Source organism: Plectropomus leopardus, chromosome 13 (genome assembly GCF_008729295.1).
Source record: "Plectropomus leopardus isolate mb chromosome 13, YSFRI_Pleo_2.0, whole genome shotgun sequence".
Lineage (NCBI taxonomy): Eukaryota > Metazoa > Chordata > Actinopteri > Perciformes > Serranidae > Plectropomus > Plectropomus leopardus.
In genome coordinates, this window is record NC_056475.1 from 16,521,084 (window position 1) to 16,542,093 (window position 21,010).

Here is a 21,010-nt window from a genome sequence, read left to right on the forward strand (position 1 = left end):
TCTTTCGTTGTCATTTTGTGTCTCCTTGTAGTTGTTTTGTGTGTTTTTTTTTTTTGTCAATTTGTGTCTTTTGTGTTCTTTTTGTGTTTTTTCGTGCTCAATATGTGTACTTTCTGGAATTGTGTGTCTCTTTGTGTTCCTTTTATGTCTCTGTGTTTATTTTGTGTCTTTTTGTAGTTATTTTGTGTATTTATTGTAATTTTGCATTCCTTTGCAGTTGTCTTGTGTCTTTTTGTGGTCCTCTTGTGTCTTTTCATGGTCAATTTGTGTATATTTTGTAATTTTGTGTCTCTTTGTGGCCATTTTGCGTCTCTTTGTGTTTCATTTTGTTCTCATTGTGGTCACTTTGTGTCTTTTTGTGAATTTGTGGTAATTTCGTGTGTCTTTGTGGACAGCTATTGTCTGAAGTCTTATTGTGTGTCTTTAAGGTACTTTTGTGTATTTTGTATAATATTGTGTGCTTTTTTGAGGTTGTTTTGTGTCTTTTCATGGTCAAGTATTTATCCTTAATTTTGAGTCACTTTGTGGTTATTTTGTCTTTTGTAGTAATTTGTGTATTTTTTTTGTAATTTTGTGTCCCTTTGAATCTCTTTTAGGTCATTTTCTGTCTGAGATCATTTTGTGTGTCTGTGGTAATTTCGTATGTCTTTGTGGTCGGTTTGTGTTTCTTTGTGGTGTTTTTGTTTCTCTTTGAGATGGCTTTGTGCGTTTTTTTGTAATTTTGTTTCCCTTTCAGGTAGTTTTGCGTTCCTTTTAGGTCATTTTGAATATTTTTTTTTTTTTTTTTTGCATTTTTTGGTCTGTTTTTGGGTCATTTTTGACTCTCTTTATAGTCAGTACTTGTTAATTTGAGTAACATTTTGCAGGTGAAGGCCAGGGCAGCCCCTGGTTTTGTGCCTGGTAGGCCCGCTCAGTAATCCATCCAGTCAGTTCCAAAATGACCACAGAAAATACAGAATAAAATACAGAATCAAATCAACATTAAAATCTCATTTTATAAGGGATCAAGTCTGTAAATGTGGCCTTTTTGTCAGGAAAGCACTGCTGCACTGCTCGAGCAGATATCTTTTTAAGAAGCATTGTATTGTGTATTAATTTGGTGCCATCCATCATTCTGACAGTGAAGTCACTTTCTCCTAATGGTCTGATATCTCATTCTGGAATGAAACTCATTAAATGTACCTGTTGGCCAAATGTAACTTTCTGCTGCATTCAGGGCTTTTTGAAGGAGCTCCCAAATGTGCGTCTGTCCTTTGTGCTCCACTCTAATTATCCGCGTCTCTTCCATTCAATCTGGTTTCATCTTCTAATTTTCGACTGATTGACCTCTCGACTCAAACCGCTCATTTATTCAGCAAATGGCTCGGAAAGCTGGTGAAACGACGTGAATAGAAAGTAGAAGTGAATTGAACATGAAGAATGGGCAAAGGTCTGGTTTATCTTCTCTGTTCTTTTGGTGCAAAGACCTGAGCACGACTTTTATTGTTTCTCTCCACAGAATGGGATGATCTATACTGGCTATGTAAGTACCTTACTTTACCTCAGCTCCCCGTCTCTTCTGTCTTTGCACCTGATTTCATCCTGACATCCTCCAAAAACCTTGACTTTTTTTTTTTTTTTTAAACATCTATTCTTGTAGCACTTTTATTATTCGGCTGTTTGTATTGTTGTTGATACATGAATTATCAGAGGAAGAGGGAATTCTTTGGCTCATTGTGCTGCATCGGCATTGTTGTTGCATCCCTTGTGGTTATTAAAGGCTGCCAATCTGCTGCCTCAGCCCTGCTTTGTTAAATGTTGCACCTCTTTTTGTTGGTCAGGATTAGCTACATGCAAACAAATGCAAATGTTTTAGGAAGTCAAAACATTTCTGTCTTTGTTCGGGGAATATCTTTGACAGGTTATACATCAGGCTGACAGTATCGAGATTATGTGTGTAATCAACTTAAAGGTCAAGATTAAGACTGTAGCTCTGCCGTAAAGTGTTTTTTGTTCCTCTCTGTACAGGCTCCCGCACCAGTGGCTTTTCCTATGACGACACCCCAAGTGCCTGTGTATGGAATGGTAAAAAACTACTATAATCTCAGTCAAACATTTGCACGCTGCTGTCATTAATCTACTCTGAATCTGAAATTGTGTTTCTCTATCCACATTATCCTGTCTTGTCCTCACCTATTGCCCTTCTCTCTCCCTGACCAGCTCCCTCCTCAGATGAGTCATCAGATGGGGGGCGTTCCCATGATGCCCCCGCAGCCTGTCATGTATAACCAGCCTGTCCTGAGACCCACTAATCCCTTTGGACCCATCCCGGGGACACAGGTAACACACACACACACACATATTAGTGCATATGCCACTTATTGTAGATAAAGGAATAGTCTGACATATTGGGAACTACAGCCACTTGCTTTCTTGCTAAGAGTAAAGGCTCTTTCACACTAAGTCTGTTTTTTTAATCGGAAATTGTTCCATGTGTAAAAATTCATGACCTCACATTGTATCAGTCACACACTGACTCTGAGACTTTCAAACGTTATTCCTCTTACCTGTAGTTGCCAACTGTTGGGGATATCAACAGTAGAGATGTCTGCCGTCTCTGCGACAAATAACACTGGATGGCACTCGGCTTGTGGAGCTCAAAGCCTCGTCTCTTTACAGAAATCATGATCCGGTTACTCAATCCACAGACCTTGTTATGAGCAGTTTCATGTAGGAACTATTTTCTTTCTACTGAAGTAAAACTGCCAACTGTGTCACTGTGCAGAAGGAAGCGTGCATCTACTCATGGACAACAGGATTGTGCTTGTAACAGCCCGAGACATAGGCCTAAACATAGATGGTGTCCTCCTCAGTTTAGCTGTAATGTCAGTTAGCTCTGTGGTGCTAGGTGAGCTAGCAGGGGCACACTTCCTTCTGCGGAGTGATACAACTGCCTGGGTGTAGTTCGGCAGAAAGAAAATAGTTCCAACATGAAACTGCTCACAATAAGGTCTCTGGATTATCTTGAGGAACTTGGGTCATAATTTCTGTAAAGAGACATTGCTGCTGAGTTAATTTAATGTATTTTGAGCATCAAAAGCTGAGCGCCATCTAGTTCCATAATATTGGAGAGAAGGCAGAGGTCCCCGTCCTTGAACGGCCTGCTGAGGAGATAAGGCTGGCAGAATCAGTGTCTTCTTTTTCTTCAAACCAGTTGTTATAGACTTGCTTTAATGTGACATCATCTATTCTAATTTGCCTTTTTTCTTTTATTTTGTCTTGATCGTGTTTAATTCTATTACCATTATTATTACTATTATTTCCGTGTTTATATTTGAATTGTGTTTACTCTTACTGGTATGGGCTATTGCGCTTTTTGTTTTTGAATTGTTTCTATCTCTACTTTTCATAATCACGTGTCTTTTGTCTAATATGTTTTTGCCTCAGATCTCGTTTAAATCTATCTTAAATTTTTTGTCTGCCTCAGTTCAGCATTGCTGTTTGCTGTTTATTTTAAAAGTTATTATTATCTCTACAACTGACATCTTCAACACTCTGCAACTCACACCATAACAATCTAGACTGATAGATAGCAACACAATTAGGAAAAAAAATATTCATTTTTGACTTTGGTGTGATTTGTACCTTTAGCTGTGGATCTATTGCCAGTCATCTTTGAGCTGTTGAGCACTTGTCTGGAAAGTGTAAGAAATAACATAGGCAGAAGTAAACAAGGCACACAGAAAAAATTCATGCATAGAACTGAGGGTGGACATTTCCTTTAACTGTATGCTTCATGTCTGCAAGTCCTTTGGAATAATTGATGCTATTCTTTACGACCGATGTGATGACGTTCAAGTTGTTGACCCTCCAAGAGGCAGGATGAATCACGCTGTCCAATAATTGACCAGCAAGTGTGAAGAAAGTGTTTTACACAGCGGGTAATGATCAGTTGGCAAGGCCACAAGACACTCAGGAGCACAAACAAGCATATTTTGACCAATTATTCAAAACATAACAGAGTAATATAACTGCCCACTGAGCGCTCGTGCCCCCGAGAAGCTGTTTTCCTGGCACTGCGGCAGGTAATATGCTTGTCAGTAGATGCCTGAACACTTGAAGAGGTGTTTTGTCAAACTAAATTACTCTCCATTCTCCCCCCGTCCTCTGCAGATGCACTTCATGTAGGGATGATGTTGTAACCATGGCAGCAAAGCCGAGAGAGAGAAGGCGAGAGGAATGAGATGGAGAGAGAGAGAAAGAGTCGAGGAAAACAAATCCAGAACCAAATCCAGTGCCGCAGGAAGAAAGAGGAAGACAGAGAGGGAAAAGGGAGGGGAGAGGAAGGAGGAGAGAGGACCAGAGGACGGATGAAAGATGAAATGCTGATGTCTGTTTCCATGTCGCCTCACCCTCTAATCTCCTCTCCTCTCTCCATGTGGCTACTGATCTCTCTGTCTTTGAATGGGGCACCAGAGGCTCCGCATCACTCCCACTCATCCTCTTGTTTGATTCGCCAATTCAAATGGCGATTACGACCTGTGATGACAGCTCTGAGGAAGTGCAGAAGCTCTGCTGCCACTTGCCGACCTCCTCATCCCCGATAATTTCCTGTATAAAAACTTGCCCACTTCAAACTCGGAGGACACGCGTCTCTTTCTCTGATTGGATTGTTTGCTGGCACTTTACTCAATGTGAACTTTGCCAAGGGTGTATGTCTGTGTAGGTGATTTTAGCGTCTTGTTCGGACTGGTTCCCAGTTTGCGTGTCATCCATCACCTGATGTCAGTGAATGCGTGCGTTCCTTTTTCTACATTTAAGTGTGCTGCATCGACATTACCGTTTTGAGTCTTTTTATGAGCTCCGTTTGTTCTTAATTGCCAACTTCATATCAGAAATCCGGCGTGGAACGATAATTTGCGTGTGTTTGTGTGTGGATGGATGTGGTTGTGTACTGTATGTGTTTCTCTTTTGGTACCTGATGTCATTACTGTGTTGCCAGGTACCAATGTGTTACTGCACTGGAACTAACTGATGAAAGCACTGAGCCAGACCCAGGCATCACATTTGGATGTAAACAAACCTCTAACTTTGCTACTTGGGGTCGTGCTTTACACACTGTGTTCATTTTTTTTCTCCTCCTCTACAGCTGTGCAATATCATGCAATCTCGTTACCGTCTTTTCCCCCCATCTGTAGGCTGTTTAGAAAGCTGTTTATAGTGTTGTCGTGTGTCCACATCAGGTTTCTGTACAGAAGGCTGATTAACTTTGTAAAACCTTTTCTGTTGACACCCATACTGCTCTAAAAGTAGTGAAAAATGCACTGAGAGCCAGATAGAGAGGTGACTGGATATAAGCGAGGATGTGATTCTTAGTCTTGCTAATCAGAAATGGTCCAAACTGTATGATTCCCTCCCTGCCCTGAGCAGTCGTCCTGTCTAACACGAGTCTCCTGTGAAGCCCTTTGTAAATCCAAATCCTGGATGAGGGAAATTTCCACAGCAGATGTCTCACCTCCACTTGGAGGAATTAAAAACACTGCTACCACAGGGAGGGGCTTGCTAATGTAGTGCTAACATTTACAGACAGGACAGTAAAGGTCAGCCGGGGGAGTCAAATGAGGACCAGACCGTTGTAAAGCGACTGAGGGTAATGTCTGTCGATCATGACCCCGGTAATGCCTGCAGCGACTACATGCAGATTAATTCAGACAGCCAGAGACGGTAGGCTTCAGTGAGACGGTAAATGTTAATGTGGTGTTTCTGGCAGATTCGAGGTCAAGCTAGACCCACAGACGGACGATATACATATATAGCACAAAACCTTCGAAGAGAGGACAACGCTCTGCTGCACAAAAACCTAAAATCATTGCTGGGATGTACAGTTGAAAGGGGCAATAATCGATTGGGGATGAAGTCGTTTTCTATTGATTGTGTCTGTTCTATGTACATGTACTGTATGTGTGTTTGTGTGCACATGCCTTCCCATAGAGATAAACAGGGTCATGTTCCTCGGCTAGAGATGAATGGTCTCTAGTGAGCTGGTAGCGTGTACTAACTTAGCAGCGTTATTGTGGCCGTGTCTCAGTCTGTACAACCCAACATCAAAATTAAGGTGGCCCCAAGGATAACTCATCTGCTGGAAAATGCAAAAAAGGAAAAGAAAAAAAAAAGCCCCCCCAAGACCTGGAATCTTAATCTGAGGCGAACCTCTCCAGACAGCTGGAGCTGCACGATTCCTCATAAAATCGTCAGAGAATTGCGACTGTATGGTGGCGTTATGATTCAACCTTGAACTGTAACTGCTCGCTACGCAAAAACCCCAAATCTCCCTGCAGCTACGACTCTCAGCAGAGAGGGACTTCAGCGTTGGAAAGCGTCACCAAGCGGGCAGATATTCTCTGAGGTTTGTCAGCAAAAGGCCAACTGACATTTGGATGATCAAATTTCAGTCTTCTCCATTACTCCTCGTCCCGGTGGTTTGTCTTTCTCTGTCAGCTGAATGCTCTTTTCATTGTGCACTTCACTCCCACGACGCAGCTTGATCCATCCTGGGCCAACCTCTGACTGTTACTGTGTCCTCTGTATATAGGTAATGCCGTTCATGTGTTTTTAGACGTGCTCTCTCTGTAAAGTGATCGAAGCCCCATTGGATGACGTACTGTACGTGGGACAATTTATTGCTGTATCTGTGTTTGAATGGTTGTATTTTGAAGGTGTCATCATCCAGGGATAGGTGGGTGGGTTTGATGTTTGTGATGTTTGTGTCCATCTCGAGGAGGAAGGGGGTGGGGTTTATGGGGGCGGGGAGGGTAAACTATCACAACTGGTCTATACCAAGAGTGTCTTCATCGAGGAAGTGGACAGGACAGGGTCTGTCCTCTTCGAAACAGGAACATTTTTTTGCACCAAAGTCATCATCAAAGCGCAGCTTCTTCTTATTCAAGGTCACTACGGATGGATGATATCAGAACTCAAAAGGATTTTGTTTGTTCTTTTATTTTTAGAGACACAGAAACTGTCTTTTTTTGCATGATTAAGTGTCGTCTTTTTATTGGCTTGTGTGCCCGGTAAAAGCATGACCATTGTGTGAACTCTCACTTACCGGTGTGTTTGGACAACGTTAAGGAAATTTCTCCATGAGATTTTTTACTTACCTCTTGACATGAACGTTCATTGACATTCATAATGAACTGTTTTACAATGTAGGGTCCGTAACTGTTTGAAGGCTGCCTCGCATGCAGAAATGCAACTTGCAAGTAACCCATCAAACTTCAAACCCAGTTACCACAACTGCATCTTTGTAAAACACCATGGATGTCAATGCCAGTTATCACCTAGCTAGCTAGACATTGCAGTCTTGTAAAATCGCTCTTTATTAAAGCGTTGCTATTTTCAATACGTGTGTTTGAATGCTCGCTCCTTTTTCATACTATGCCAGCAGCATCATGGGAGGTTGTGATTGAAAGTCAAAGTACTGTAATACGTGTTTGGTCTGGTCAACATTGTGTGGTGTTTTTAACGTGTTTGCCCAGTCTTGTCCTGTCTGTTGCCATCAACTGGACTTATTATTTCCCAGTCATCCTCTCAAAGCACGGACTGGTTTCCTGAAACCAGGCTTGGATTCACTGGAAGCTTCAACTTTTATTTTGAAACAATTTCAGCAAACCAGGCCCAGTAAGTGTATAGACAGGGACAAGGACTTTAGAGATCAATGAGATTGTTTTTAACCCCGCTGTTCAAGTGTAAGTGGGTAAAAAATTGTCTCTGTACACTTGATTTTTTCAAGCACATTAACTATCCGTAATTACCCTCTCCCCTGCTAAACCAATACGAGACAAACTACAAGGCAGAATATGCACTGTAAAATCTGACAAGTTGATTTTACTGAAAATAATCTTGGAAACCAATTGCCTTAAAAAACTTAAGTAAATATATCAATTAATCCTAATTTCTGTTTATATGTAATTGTTAAATTTACATAAAATTAAGTTGTTGCCACTTAAAAGTAACAAGTGGCATTACCTTGTTCTTTCTAAGTGTTAGCAACTTCAGTAAACCAATTTAGTCTGACTTAACTTGATCAGCACAAAGAGGATTTTGTCGGTGATAGGGTTAGATCTACAAGTTCTGTTTTGTTAACATTAAGGAAAATGCAAATATGACTGGTTTGCAAAAAGCAGAATACAGATAAAAGGCACAGTAGATTTGTTTTACTAAAATTGCTAAAACCTAGTTATTTGATTAAACTAGTTGTTAGTTGTAAAACTTAATCAGATACAAAGCAAATATAAATAAAACTTAATTATATTTACTTACATTTTTCAAGGCAATCGCTGTCCTTGATTTGTCTCAGTAAAACAGACTTGTCAGATTTTACAGTGTAGTAATCAATCTGGGGTTGGACTTCCTAAAAGCATCCTCAGACATCCAACAGGTGAGTGTTTTTTTCTCTTTTACCTTTAGTTTATCTTGTTTTTCCATACAAGTTCAATTAAATGGATTAAAAAAGGAGTTCTAGGTAAATCGTCAGCGCAACAATACTTCTACCTGCACTCTAACTTTACAAAAAGGATAAAGAAGGAGAACTTCAGTGGGTTGCTTCTAGTATTTTCCATAATGGAAGATACACAAGACCATTACCTACTTACTCAAGTGTCTGCAGATACTCAACGAGGATCCCTAAAAGCTAGATATCACTGAAGCTACTTCACGGACTAATCTGGCATCTGGAAACCAGACTTGTTATCAGAGCAGAAACTGCATTTCCATGCTGTTATGCCAGTGAAAGGCGCATGATGTCTATGCAGTTTCACGCTCCGTCTTCTGTCCATTTAGGTACATAGGCCTGCTCACCATATTACCTCAGTATACAGTCAGTATTGTGTATACTGCATTCATCACACTCATTCAGTACTCTAGTGTCCATCTGTAAACTGTTCATTGTTGTTGAGGGCATGAAACTCAGCAGTATGAAAACATCTTTGTTAGCAGGGAGTGAGGTTCCATACCTTCAATTTCTTCTCATTTTCTTTTTTTGTATATCAAAGTGAAATATGAACAGGTTTGGATTGTTATCAAATTATTGGTTTTTATTTGAAAAGCATAGGTTGATGTTTTTGGAAAAAAACTGAATAAAACGTCATCTGATGCTGAGCTTCTAAAGTTATTTGGTGCCTCCTCCAGAAACACTTAAGTAACAACATTAAGCTGGTAACCACGCACAGATACATGAGAAAATATTCACATAAAAAAGCTGCATTTCAGTTCAAATTCATTTATTGATAAACATTTCAAAGAACAGAGGACAAAATGTAATTTAAAACAAAATGATATTTGTGTTCATTGTCATTCATACAAGTTGAATGTGGCATCAAAAATCGTCGTTTTAGGGGAGAGGGGGAGTAGAGCGTTGAACCAGCAACCGATCCTGAGCCAGGTTATTCAACGCTGAAATGAAGGGCCTAACCGATGTGCTCTTACGCAAGGCACTTAACCCCGAAGTGGCCCCTGGGGTGCATTTACATAAAACTAAAACAAACCCATTCTACCTAAATGTCCCACATCCAGCTCTGGCTGTGATTGCCCGGTACTCTTGAAGGACAGGCTGTTAGATACGGGATGCACTAACAACAACATGCCTGCTTCAGAAAGGGTTCAGATTTAGACTAAAAGACGGTATACGTGTCCTCCAAATCTGCTGTGTGTGAGCGTTCAGTATGTTGGGAGCAGGAATGTATGAGCAGAGTATGCTTGAGGAAAAATGTAGGGAGAATCAAAAGCAGGAAAAAATGTCATCTCCCATTAAAAAACAGGATGGGAGATCCATTTCCAAAAAAAATTCCTGACAAATAAAACTCCCTGCAGACAGGTGAGATGTAGGAAGTATGGATGTAGCTGTATCCGTATGCGTGCATGAATGTGTTTGTGAGTGTGTGCACGTGTTTTCTGGGAGGGGCAGGAGTGTGTGGTCTGAGTGTTTACCTTAGTGGGGGGACACCCCATCGTCCACAGCAGTTTCAGGCCTAACGCTGCTGTTTTCCCCATCCCACGCTACAGCTGCGTGTGGCGTACGTCCAGGGCAAGGGCTCAGTTTGGCTCCCTCCCACTCTAGCTGCAATAATCAGCAAGAGGAAGAAGGTGGCTGGAGCAGCAGCAACAACAAGGCATGCAACTAACAGTTCACATGGAGAAGGTGGAATAATGAGGAAACTTTGAGACTATGTGTCAACTTAAACCTAGCACAGCACTACCATCTCAGGTGGCAATAAGAAATAAGATGAGTGTGTGGTACAATCACGAACGGAACAACTACTGTAAGTAATATAAAATACGGGTGGAATCAGATGTGCATTAGTATCATTTGCACGTGTAGCCTGCTTTACATGAGTAAAATGCAATGAACCCAGTTAAAATGCATCTAGATATATAAGTGTGGGGTCGTCTAGGTGAGATATGAATGCAGAGAAAGCCTGTAATCCTTGTGTCAAAATGAGGTGTGTATTCCTGGTGAGATTAAAAGAGGAAGAAGGAAAGGTCTTCGGCCCTTCTCACTGCTGCTCAGCAAAATCAGCTACCTTTACTAAATCCCAACCAATCCTCGTGTTCACCTGCAGCACCGAAACTGTCACCTCATATCCACTCAGTCAATAACCCTGTGCTACATGCATCAGCAACACACCACTGCACTGCATTTAGTTAAAAATACACTTGTACCTGCTCTCAGCAGAGGTGGTGAATCATCGTTTTGTCCTGTTTTTAAAATGTGCACCTCAAATCTTATGCTCAGTCTGATTTTACAGCGCGTTTAAGTTCACACAAGCACATACCTTAATGGTTCAACGCCATGCACTACACTGTGCAAGCATGACCGATTACCATCATGCTTGAGGGTTGTCTCACAAACGGGTTGTCTCCTTTCTTAACAAACTGGTACAACTCAACATTCCTACTTTGCTGTTCACTACCTTCAAGAAATACAATCACTGCATCTTATTCTTAACAGTCAATATTCTTACTGTTCAACCAAATGTTGGTTGGCATTACTTTTTCAGCTTGTAAGTATTTACAGAGTACCAAATTTGACATTTCCTGGAATGAAAACTGTTTCAACTTTCCCTCTAAATAAACAATGATTTGCAATGTGAAAAGAGACACAACAGCAACTAAAGAGAATGGAACAAAAGCTAATAATGTGAAAACCAATTGGATATTTAAGTATTAACAACACTGATTCATTTAACATCATTTGCTAAAGCTTGCTGCCATTTTTCTGGCTTTTAGGAATTCAACCATGTACAAAACCAACAACAACAACAACAAAAAACTGGGTATTGCCTAAAATTAGAGAACAATGTGGATGCATTCAACTTCTTTTCACACAGGACGCTCTGATCGCACTTCAACACAAAACTGAAATAGAAAGAAAGAAATGTGAATGGTCACAAAAATTTTGTTCTAATGTTTGAGAGGCGAACACAGACCAAAGACTCTTGACTGGATATATTAAACTCCTGAGTTTGTGTAGACCTCGAGAAACACAAAGAGCTCGAGCTAAGCACGAAAACACAAGAAAGGTTAATATATATATAACTGCTCCAGGAGAACATCCATGTCACGTATTTCAGTTTAATCGCTGCAAAAGATTCCCCTGACTGTTTGATTATCCTTCTGTTATCAAAGTCATGTTTACATTTGGACCATCCCTCATAACTATAAAACTTCAAGCACGCATAATTGGGCTGGTAATATCCATCTGAAGTTAAGCAAACTCTCCAACTAAAACAGGAAGGCCTGTGTGGACTACAAATTAACCCTGTAGTAACTCTTCACACCCTGATAACTAAAGGTAGTCTCCTTTTAACGCCGGCAGGCAAAATGCAATCACAAAATCACCCAGAAGGTAATCGGGTTACAACAGAATCTAAGTGACCTTCTAACCTTCTATTTCAACAAGTCAATTCGCCTTTTTTTTGTGACACATTAAAGATTTCTATGACTCAAAACTGTGAGGGGCAAAAATTATATGTCATCACTTTGAGTGCTGAGGAATGAGCACTAAACTTGTCAACTCTGTGAAACCAGCCTGAAACATAAGACAATCTGGTCAATTAAACATTCTCGATCTTTACAAAAAGGAGCTTCTTCAGTGACAAAAACCTTGCTGATCCACCACTCCATTTCACTTCAGTTCTGTTTTCTAGTTGACGTATTACCAATCAGGCAGTTAAACGTCTCGACCAACAGTCTGTGTATTACAAAAGGGTCAATGCATTTGAATTCAGAGGCCTGTTACATACTCCACACAGGGTGTACCTATGCCAACACTGGTGTGTGGGTTTGGATGTTTATTTTTAAAATGTTATGAGTTTTTAACAGAAGGCAGCAAGTTGAATGCATCTTGTAAAGAGGCCAGAGAGCCAGATGGATAATAATCTCTTCTTGCCAGGATGCTGGTTCATTTTGTATTTAATCATTTCTCAGTGTTTTGTATTTAATAATTTCTCAGTGATTTCTATTTGGTGCCCTTATTGAGACGCGCCATTGTGCATGAAATTTGGACTGCTTATATTCCTGAACAGTTTTCCAGTGCACATGGTGCACATTCTTATGCAGAGTATATAAAAGGCCTTAATTCAGTACAAACTACAAGCTTCTCCGATGAGATCCTGCCCTTGCCTGTGTTTAACCTTATCCCAAGAAACACTGAGGCTTCTTTAACATCCAACAACAAATGAGCTGTGCCTCTATAACATCTAACAGAAACTGACTGCGTGACAATATTCCAACATTAGCTGCCCCACTTCGCCACACATCCATCAACTGACGGGCGAACTTGTTAGACTAGGTTACAATGGAGAAAAGGGGAGATGCTTCCGAACTGAATTACATTCAAATTACAACCTTTGCTCCCTCTCTGATTTTCCTTTTTGAACTGTCCCTTATGTAAATACACATGCACACACACACAAACACGCGCACAAACACACACTCGCACGCACACACGCACGCACGCACACACATCTGCAGTGTGGAAGGAGTATGTGGGGATGGGACTATCGATAAGGGGGTTCTGGCGTGTGGTAAGGGTAATCATGGCGCTGGGGCATGGGTTGCCCGTGTGCGGGTGTCTGCTCATACGGTGTGGTTGCGGAGTAGCTTCCCGCTGCAGCGTAAGCTCCCGATGAATCATATGCTCCCGGTGGCCCGTAGCCTGCAGATGCGTCATAGCTTCCTGATGTGGCATCGTAGTTCCCAGATGAAGCGTTGTAACTCCCCGATGAGGCGTTGTAACTCCCCGAAGTGTCATATGTTCCTGGCGGTGGATAGGTTCCCGGTGCCGCGTATGTTGGGGGCGCTGTGTACGTCCCTGGGGGTGCAGTGGCTGTGGTGGAGGCCTGTGCTTGTGTGTTGGCTGGTGGAGGTGGAGGAGGTGGCGGAGGAGGAGGAGGATTGGTGTAGGCATACTGGAGGTACTGGTACTGTTGCTGGTACTGTTGATACTGTTGGTATTGATGCATTTGCTGGTAGTACTCTGTGTAAGACCTGGAGTACGGGTTAGAGTTGAAGAGGGAAGGAGAAGAAAGGAAAGTAGAAAAGAGAAAAAGTTAGTCGAAATTCCCAACTTGCATGAAATAATGAACACTTGTATGTTTATTTTTTTGTTAAATATTTTTGTAAAGCACTACACAATAATAACGTGATCATATATTGATCAGTTCTATGTAGGGCTGCCCCTGTAAATCGTCAGTCTGAGATCCTCAGTCAACTCAGAATGCTTCAAGTTGAGCAGTTGTTTTGTTTGTGTGCAGTATATTTCTGGGGATGCTTTAGTTCCCAGATTTTGCTGCAAAGTGAGCACTCTTGACTTTCACACTACTCTTTGCAGCTGCAGACATGCGGGCAGCGGCACGGACGGACAGAGAGACCACACCATAATGTTAGGAAGTGGTGATTTTCAGCTCACAGCAACTTGATATGATATAGTCTCAGCCTTTTGTTATATCTTGTCTGTAAAAAATACTGTTGTGCATTAGCGCCATTAGCTTGTTTACTATATGACGTGAATGCTACTGTTACAATGAATGTCCCGCAGAGCCCTTCAGACTTAAAAACTTTGTATGGAAAACAAAACAAATTGCAGAATATTTGTATTAAACAGCCAAATCTGATTTAACTGGCATAATTTAATTGGTTACAGCCCTAGTTCTACTTTAACTATTTTGTTATCATATGTGGAAGCAAAAGCAGAATTAACATGTTTATTTGTCTTTTGCCTTCATCATATCAAAATGTTATGTGTACCTAGCGACGGGATCTGACCCTTCAGGAGTAGTGGTAGCAGCTGGAGGCTCTTCAGGTCCTCCAGGTGGTGTTGGCAGTAGGGCCCGACGTTTAGGCCGTATCTGAGCGAAGGAACCTGGAACAGGGTCGGGGAGAAGAGGGGCTCGATTTCCTCTAATTGGGCTGCGGTCCCGCTCATTCTCTGTAGCCGCTGCCTTCCTCCCTGCCTGCTGCTCTGCCAGAACCTTTAATTCAAAATGTCAGAAAACATACATGACAAACGCACAACACAAAAATAAAAAAGAAAATAATACATTTTTACAAACGTGTTAACAGACCTTCTGTCCCTCCTGAAAGAACTTGGCTCTTGCTGCCTCAAAAAGTGTTGTTGGATCTGGTCCAGTCGGTGGCTCTACTTCTTCAACAGCAGCAACAGCCGCAGTATTGTGATTGGCCATATCTTGGTAAACCTGGTCAGCAACGGATCCATACACCTGGCTAGCTAGAGCCCCGTATATCACACCATCTGCACCTTTAGCGCTTGTAATGCCCTTCAGAGCAGCGTAGGTGGGGTCAAAGGATGTGGTGTTGTAGAATGAGTTATGGACGCTTTGTTGAACCTGCAGAGACAGATGAGACACCAGCATTTCAGTTAAACTATTCTTAAACCAAATTACTTAAAGCAATAATACAATACTGGTTGGAGAAGAGTGAGAGTGCTTTTTTACAAAGTACCAGATAGAAGCAAGTCAACTGATAAATACCTGTATAATACTATAAACTCATTAGCAGGTTTCCACGGCTGTCACAGCCTTCAGAGGTCAGAGGTCATAATAATAATAATAATAATAATAATAACTTTTTACACAATATCTTTTAAAACAGAGTTTACAAAGTGCTTTGACAAACAAAGCAAAGCACAGGCAAGAAACCCCAGAAGAAACAGAACAATAAAAAGCCAGACAATAATGCCAGACACAGGCCAGACAAGAATTAAGGTAAAATTAAACTAGAGATTAGAGGCGAAAAAATATCAGAAAAATACAATAACAAAATGAAGGCAGAAAAAATGTAATAATATTAATAATAATCATCGGGATTCAGACAGAATTAAAGATAAATTAAAAGACAAATCAAAAAGACGACATCATCTAATGAGTTTTTTAGAAGTGATTTTAAAGAAGAATTTTAAAATGACACATAAGTGAGAGGTTTTCCAAAAATAATAGATGCCCTCCTACATAATTAACTTACTTGTATAGGTAGTCCAGCGGCAGCGGCTGCAGCTGCTGCTAGCACAGCTGCTTGACTCTGATGATGTTCTAGTGATGGAGGTGGTCGTGGAAGAAGACCCTCCCTGCCACCTGCAAGAAATAAGGAAATGAAGCACGAGTTGTTTTCAGCAAGTAATAATTTGCAAAACACTTGAAAACAAATGAGTTCTTCATCTTTACCTGCTGCTACGCCACCACCGGGGGAATTCCCGGCCATTGCAATCTGGTTGATCAAAGGTTGGGCTTTGGACAGCTCTACGGCCAACTGACGGCCCTTGAACATGGTCCCATTGAGTGCGTCAATAGCTGCCAGGGCCTCCTCCTTCCTCTCCATATGCACAAATGCATAGCCAACATTTGAGCATAATCTGGCTGTAGAGGGAAGCAGCGGGATTAGTGTTTACATGAAACTTTGATTGGAATTGAAAATGCATTTATCCCATATTTTTATTGTCACCTGGTTAGGCATTTTTAACTTCAAAGATTTAACACTTTGAAAACCCAACTATCTACATGTGACTGTGCTCCCCAAAGATCTAAGAACACTGCATGCTGACTAGATAATCTGAGGATTGTTACCTAACACTGCGTTTATGCATATTCAAATTTAAAAAAGTATTTTTACAGGCTTTTTTAACTCACCCTTGACTTTATCACAGTCTAAAACTCTTCCAAAGGTTGAGAACAGCCCGTGCAGGTCATCTGCTGAACATGTTGCGGCGAGGTTTCCCACAAACACTTTAGTGGAGTTTGGTGGGCGTGCACGTGACTCCTCGACCACCAAGGGTCTGCCTCTGTACTCTTTGCCATCAAGATGTCGTATGGCCCTATGAGAGTCAGAAAAACAAATATCTTTGTATGATCATCAGGTGCACATTAAATCGAACTAACAAAATGAAAGTGTAGACATTTAAAATGAGGTTAAAAATGAATAAAACCGTTTATAGACAAGAAGAAATTAAACCAATACCAGCCAGAAGGGGGAAGTCAGTTTTATATTTTGCTGGAAATTTCATGCCTCAATCCATACATAGGCTAGTAAGAACCCAAAGTCTCTTTTCACTCAGTTTGCAGTACTTGTTTTGAGTCTGCTGGGGTCCAGTTAGTGTTGTTTTTTTGCCCATCAAAGACTCTCAAAATTTTGGCATCTCAAGGTTTTTAAAACAATGCAGCATTAAACACAACAAGGATGTCAGTTCTATATGCAAACTTTAGACCTTTAGGAGCTTCTCTAAGTCTGCTATTTCAATCTTGGTCTGTCAGACATTTCTTGATGAGAACTCTACTTGCCTTTTAACAAAGTAGGTGCCAAAACCTATATTTAGATTTTTCATACCTCAGACATAGTGTGCATTTTACCAGTTGCACTACAGAGTGGATTTTAGGTTTCTTATATTAATCAAGGAAGGCCTGCTAGACAAGATCTTCCATTAGAATATTAGAAGCATATATTATGACTATGCTTTACAAACAATAGGAACACTAATTAAGTCAAAATGTATTCCTTAAGGTACCCTTAAGTACCATTTTATTTATAAGAGTAGTGCCATTGTAACCCAGGCGCACCGTCCTGTAAAGATTTCGTCCTGATTTCCCTTGTTATGTTGTTCAAAAAATGACACATTGTAACATACATGCACCTTTCTGCAGTTTTGTTTTGACAGCTCATAATTTCAGTGGTACCCTCGATTTTCTTTCAGCATCGCACCATCATTGGACCTACTTGTGTTCTACATTTTTTTCTACATCACTTAATTTTTCTTCACTGTATTTTTTGCTCAGTATGTGTAATTTCAATTCAATTCTGTTTATAAAGCCAAGTATCCAAGACAATTTGTTTCATAGGGCTTTACAAGATACAACATCCTTGGACTTTCACAGCAGATGAGGAAACCCTTTCCCAAAAACCCTTAAAAGGTGAAAAAGATGAAAAAAAAAAAAACCTCAGGTAGAACCAATGAGGAGGGATCCCTCTTCTAGTACAGATAGATGCGCAATACATGACAAATGCACACAATAGAACAACATAAGATTACAGCAATCTACATGAAAAAATATACTTGTGTAAGGTATTTTCAGTTTAGTTTAAAAACACACTGACATAAAAATGACAACTGTATGTGTAGTGTGTAGGAAATTGAGTGAATCACATCAACATTTTTTAAGGTGCAATTCTTCATATCACTGTCGGAACTGCAATATTTGGTGCAACACTTCAACCGCAGCAATCCTCCGTGCAATTATTTAAATGTCCTACATTCTTCCAACTCTTGAATGTAGGCTATATTTAACATGTGACACATACTGTATATAAGCTTATTGTTATTCTTACTTATGTATCTCTTTTTCATTGTAGTATTGTACATATATGCATTTTTTATATTTTTCAACTAAATATGTTCTATACACTGTTATGTAGCATTAGGCAGTTTTATATTATACACATTTTTATAGACTCAGCAAGTGACACATATTATAATTTTAAAAATCACATCAGTGCTTAAGTCTATTACTGTATTTTTTTAGATTAACATTTTAACACACTTATATACTCAGGATATTATACATAATTTATTTTAACAACACTTACATATTGTGCGTATTGTTTTACTTTTACTATATGTCTATTTTCTAAATACTTATGTCCCCCCCTTAAAAATTATTTCTGATACTGATAACTTCATCTCATGCATATGCACGAATATTTCTGGATTAATAACTCATTCATATGTAGTATGAATGAGCTTAATAATGGTAATGAGGAGTAATACCTGTCTGCTGCCCCCTCTCCCCTCAGGGTAACGAAGGCATACTGTCTGAGCAAAGAGCAGGTGTTGATCTCTCCATACGGAGCAAAGAGCTTGTTTAGCTCGTCGTGAGTTGCATCCAAAGGAAGATTCCCCACGAACAACTTCACGTTGTCGCTCATCTCTGTATCAACCAGGCATCTGTAAAACAGAAAAAAACAGGATGCATTGGCGAGATTTCATACTGTGGATGGCGGTCATTGTTCAGTTATTGAGTCTGTGAAGAAAAATCGCGTTTTCCCGAGTGACTAATAACACTTCAACAGAATAAGCGATACTGGTAGATAGAGTTATTTAAAATAACAAGTAATATACCGCTATCTAGTAAAAGGCGTATTGATGATGGGTATCTGGGTATTATTAACTAAGCAAATAAAGCCGTTAACTTTCGCGGCGAAAATGGATCCGATTAAAGTTAGAAGCCTCGCTAAGACTTATTTAGCTAACCTACATTACGCCAAACAGATGAGGCAAAAATCAGTAGCGTCATTATGCAATAAGTATGATAATAAAATGTACACTCGGTTACACGACCAACAGTTAGCTATGGACTACAGACACTACTGGCCATTTTGTTAAACGCAAACATTAACGATGTAGCTAACGTCAGCTAAGCTAGCTAGCTAGCTAAAGCTAACGTTTTATCATAGCGGTTGAAAACGTTTGTTTGAGCTCGAGCTCCGTCACTGGCGTAAACTACCGCAACGTTTATTTACTGCCGTTAATCTAGCTGCGTTTTTTATTCAGTACCAACAAGGAGGTAAAAGCTTTATAATTATGCTAACACAGTGTGACTTCTTACCCAACGCGGTCCTGGAGCTGCTGTATTTCAAACCTCACATCCGCCTCCGGTTTGTAGAGGTGCGCAGGCTGAATGGGGGCGCAGTTTCATCAGGTTAGCACCGGCTGCACCGTCACTGCCCTGCACAAGATGGCTCGTGAGAGCTGTCAGACCCGTATGACCGAGTGTAACATGGGATCGTCCCGTAACAGAAAAGCAATGCTGTGCTATCTAAATAAAGTATTAATTGTTACTTATTATCATCATCATCATCATCATCACTATTATTATTATTATTATTATTATTATTATTATTATTATTATTATTATTATTATTATTATTATTATCATCATCACTATTATTATTATTATTATTTTGTTGTCATCATATTATTATCATTATTATTTTATTATTATTATTATTATTAGTAGTAGTAGTAGTAGTAGTATTGTTATTATTATTACTATTATTATTATTAAGGCATGACAAAAACTATAGTTTTTTTTTCAAACAAGCATTTTTCAAGGGATTTTTCATTTGTCAACTTGATAGACAGTATGCGTCATTTCAACAGATATCTACTGGTACAAAGCTAGAAACAAAATTTTTAACCTTCCTGTTATGTTCACTTTTAAGGAACAGCAATCATGTTCCCAGATTAAATTGACTTGGTGCATGTTTAACCATCTGAAAGTAGTATATATTTTTTTCTCAAACATTATCTTTAGCTCAGTTAATACTAATTTTATTAGTAATTGGAGTAATCAAGTTTTTCACCTCTTTAAGATCATGGTTTACTGATGACAGTTTTTGTTTTACATTGAAAAATAATTTATTAATACATAACTTTTTTTTCTGTACACTAGGAAAAAAAAGACATTCACCACATTTATTTTTACACATTCTTTTTTTTTGTAACATTATTATTATTAGTAGTAGTATTCTTGTTATTATTATTACTATTATTATTATTATTAAGGCATGAAAAAAACTATAGTTTTTTTTTCAAACAAGCATTTTTCAAGGGGTTTTTCATTTGTCAACTTGATAGACAGTATGCGTTTAAGTTTTCAGTTCAAGAAATATAAACCAATGAAAGAAAAAGAGGTCTATAGTATGTGAATTATGAAAATATGTTTAATGCTGTTGAATGACTGAGTTATATTTTAACATATTCTAATGTGGTTAAATGCAAAAGCACTTAAGCCTGCTCCTGAGCTTTCCCTTTTTTCTCCTTCTCCCTCCTGCCCTCCTGTGCCAACCCTCCCTCACTCAGTCATTTAGCTCCCTCATCTTCACTCCTCCAGATGCTTCACTTAAGTGTGATTTTGAATGCACGCTTTATTTCTGCAAGCTGGTACACTATTGCTACCTTTGGTACTTTGGTTGCACTGGCTGCTGTCCCAGCTAGCAGGGAACATTCCCACAACATTGGCTAGAGTTACCTACAAGTTGCAATAATATTTTAAAGAGAACATTTTAATCTAATGTTCAAAGAACGTTTTAAGGGTGTTTATCATTTCAAATAATGTTCCTTTAAGGTTAAAGGCTGACTAAGCCGCAATGTTATAACTGAAACATTCTGAGAGTGTTTTGGTGATGTTGTGAGGTGATTAATCAAATAATGTTCTTTTTATAAAACATTTCCACATGGTACATGAGAACACAGGAAGAACTTTTTTTTAAAAGCAAAGTTAAGAACATGTTGAAGACTGAAATTACAGACCTTTTTAAAAAAATAAAATAAATAAATGTAATGTAATGTGATATGTTAACAATAAAAAATGACAATAAAACAACAGCAAAACATTTTAAACATTTTTTGGCGTTCATAAAGAATATTACCCTAACTTTAAGAGGAACTTTCTGGGAACTAAAAAGAAAA

At 39.5% G+C, this 21,010-nt stretch overlaps 2 protein-coding genes across 3 annotated transcripts in view; one reads left to right on the forward strand and one right to left on the reverse strand.

The window, feature by feature from the left end:
• Positions 1-6,141, forward strand: part of LOC121952578 (phosphatidylinositol-binding clathrin assembly protein-like) — a 39,062-nt gene extending 32,921 nt beyond the window's left edge. The window contains 4 exon segments of the mRNA XM_042499342.1: positions 1,499-1,522; positions 2,008-2,064; positions 2,200-2,319; positions 4,153-6,141. Of these exon segments, the coding sequence (XP_042355276.1) occupies positions 1,499-1,522; positions 2,008-2,064; positions 2,200-2,319; positions 4,153-4,167 (216 nt within the window). The 3' untranslated portion in view covers positions 4,168-6,141.
• A 3,104-nt stretch (positions 6,142-9,245) lies between these two features.
• On the reverse strand, positions 9,246-19,192 carry rbm14a (RNA binding motif protein 14a). 2 transcript variants are annotated; one of them, XM_042499138.1, is made up of 8 exons: positions 19,146-19,192; positions 18,308-18,484; positions 16,179-16,363; positions 15,717-15,908; positions 15,517-15,626; positions 14,601-14,882; positions 14,302-14,507; positions 9,246-13,524 (listed from the first exon to the last, which is right to left on the reverse strand). In XM_042499138.1, exons 2-8 carry the CDS (start codon positions 18,463-18,465, stop codon positions 13,035-13,037), a joined length of 1,623 nt encoding a protein of 540 aa, XP_042355072.1. In that variant the 5' UTR covers positions 18,466-18,484; positions 19,146-19,192; the 3' UTR covers positions 9,246-13,034. The 2 variants fall into 2 exon arrangements, with proteins under 2 accessions (XP_042355072.1, XP_042355071.1); XM_042499137.1 differs by having other exon boundaries at positions 14,284-14,507.
• Positions 19,193-21,010: the final 1,818 nt, after the last annotated feature.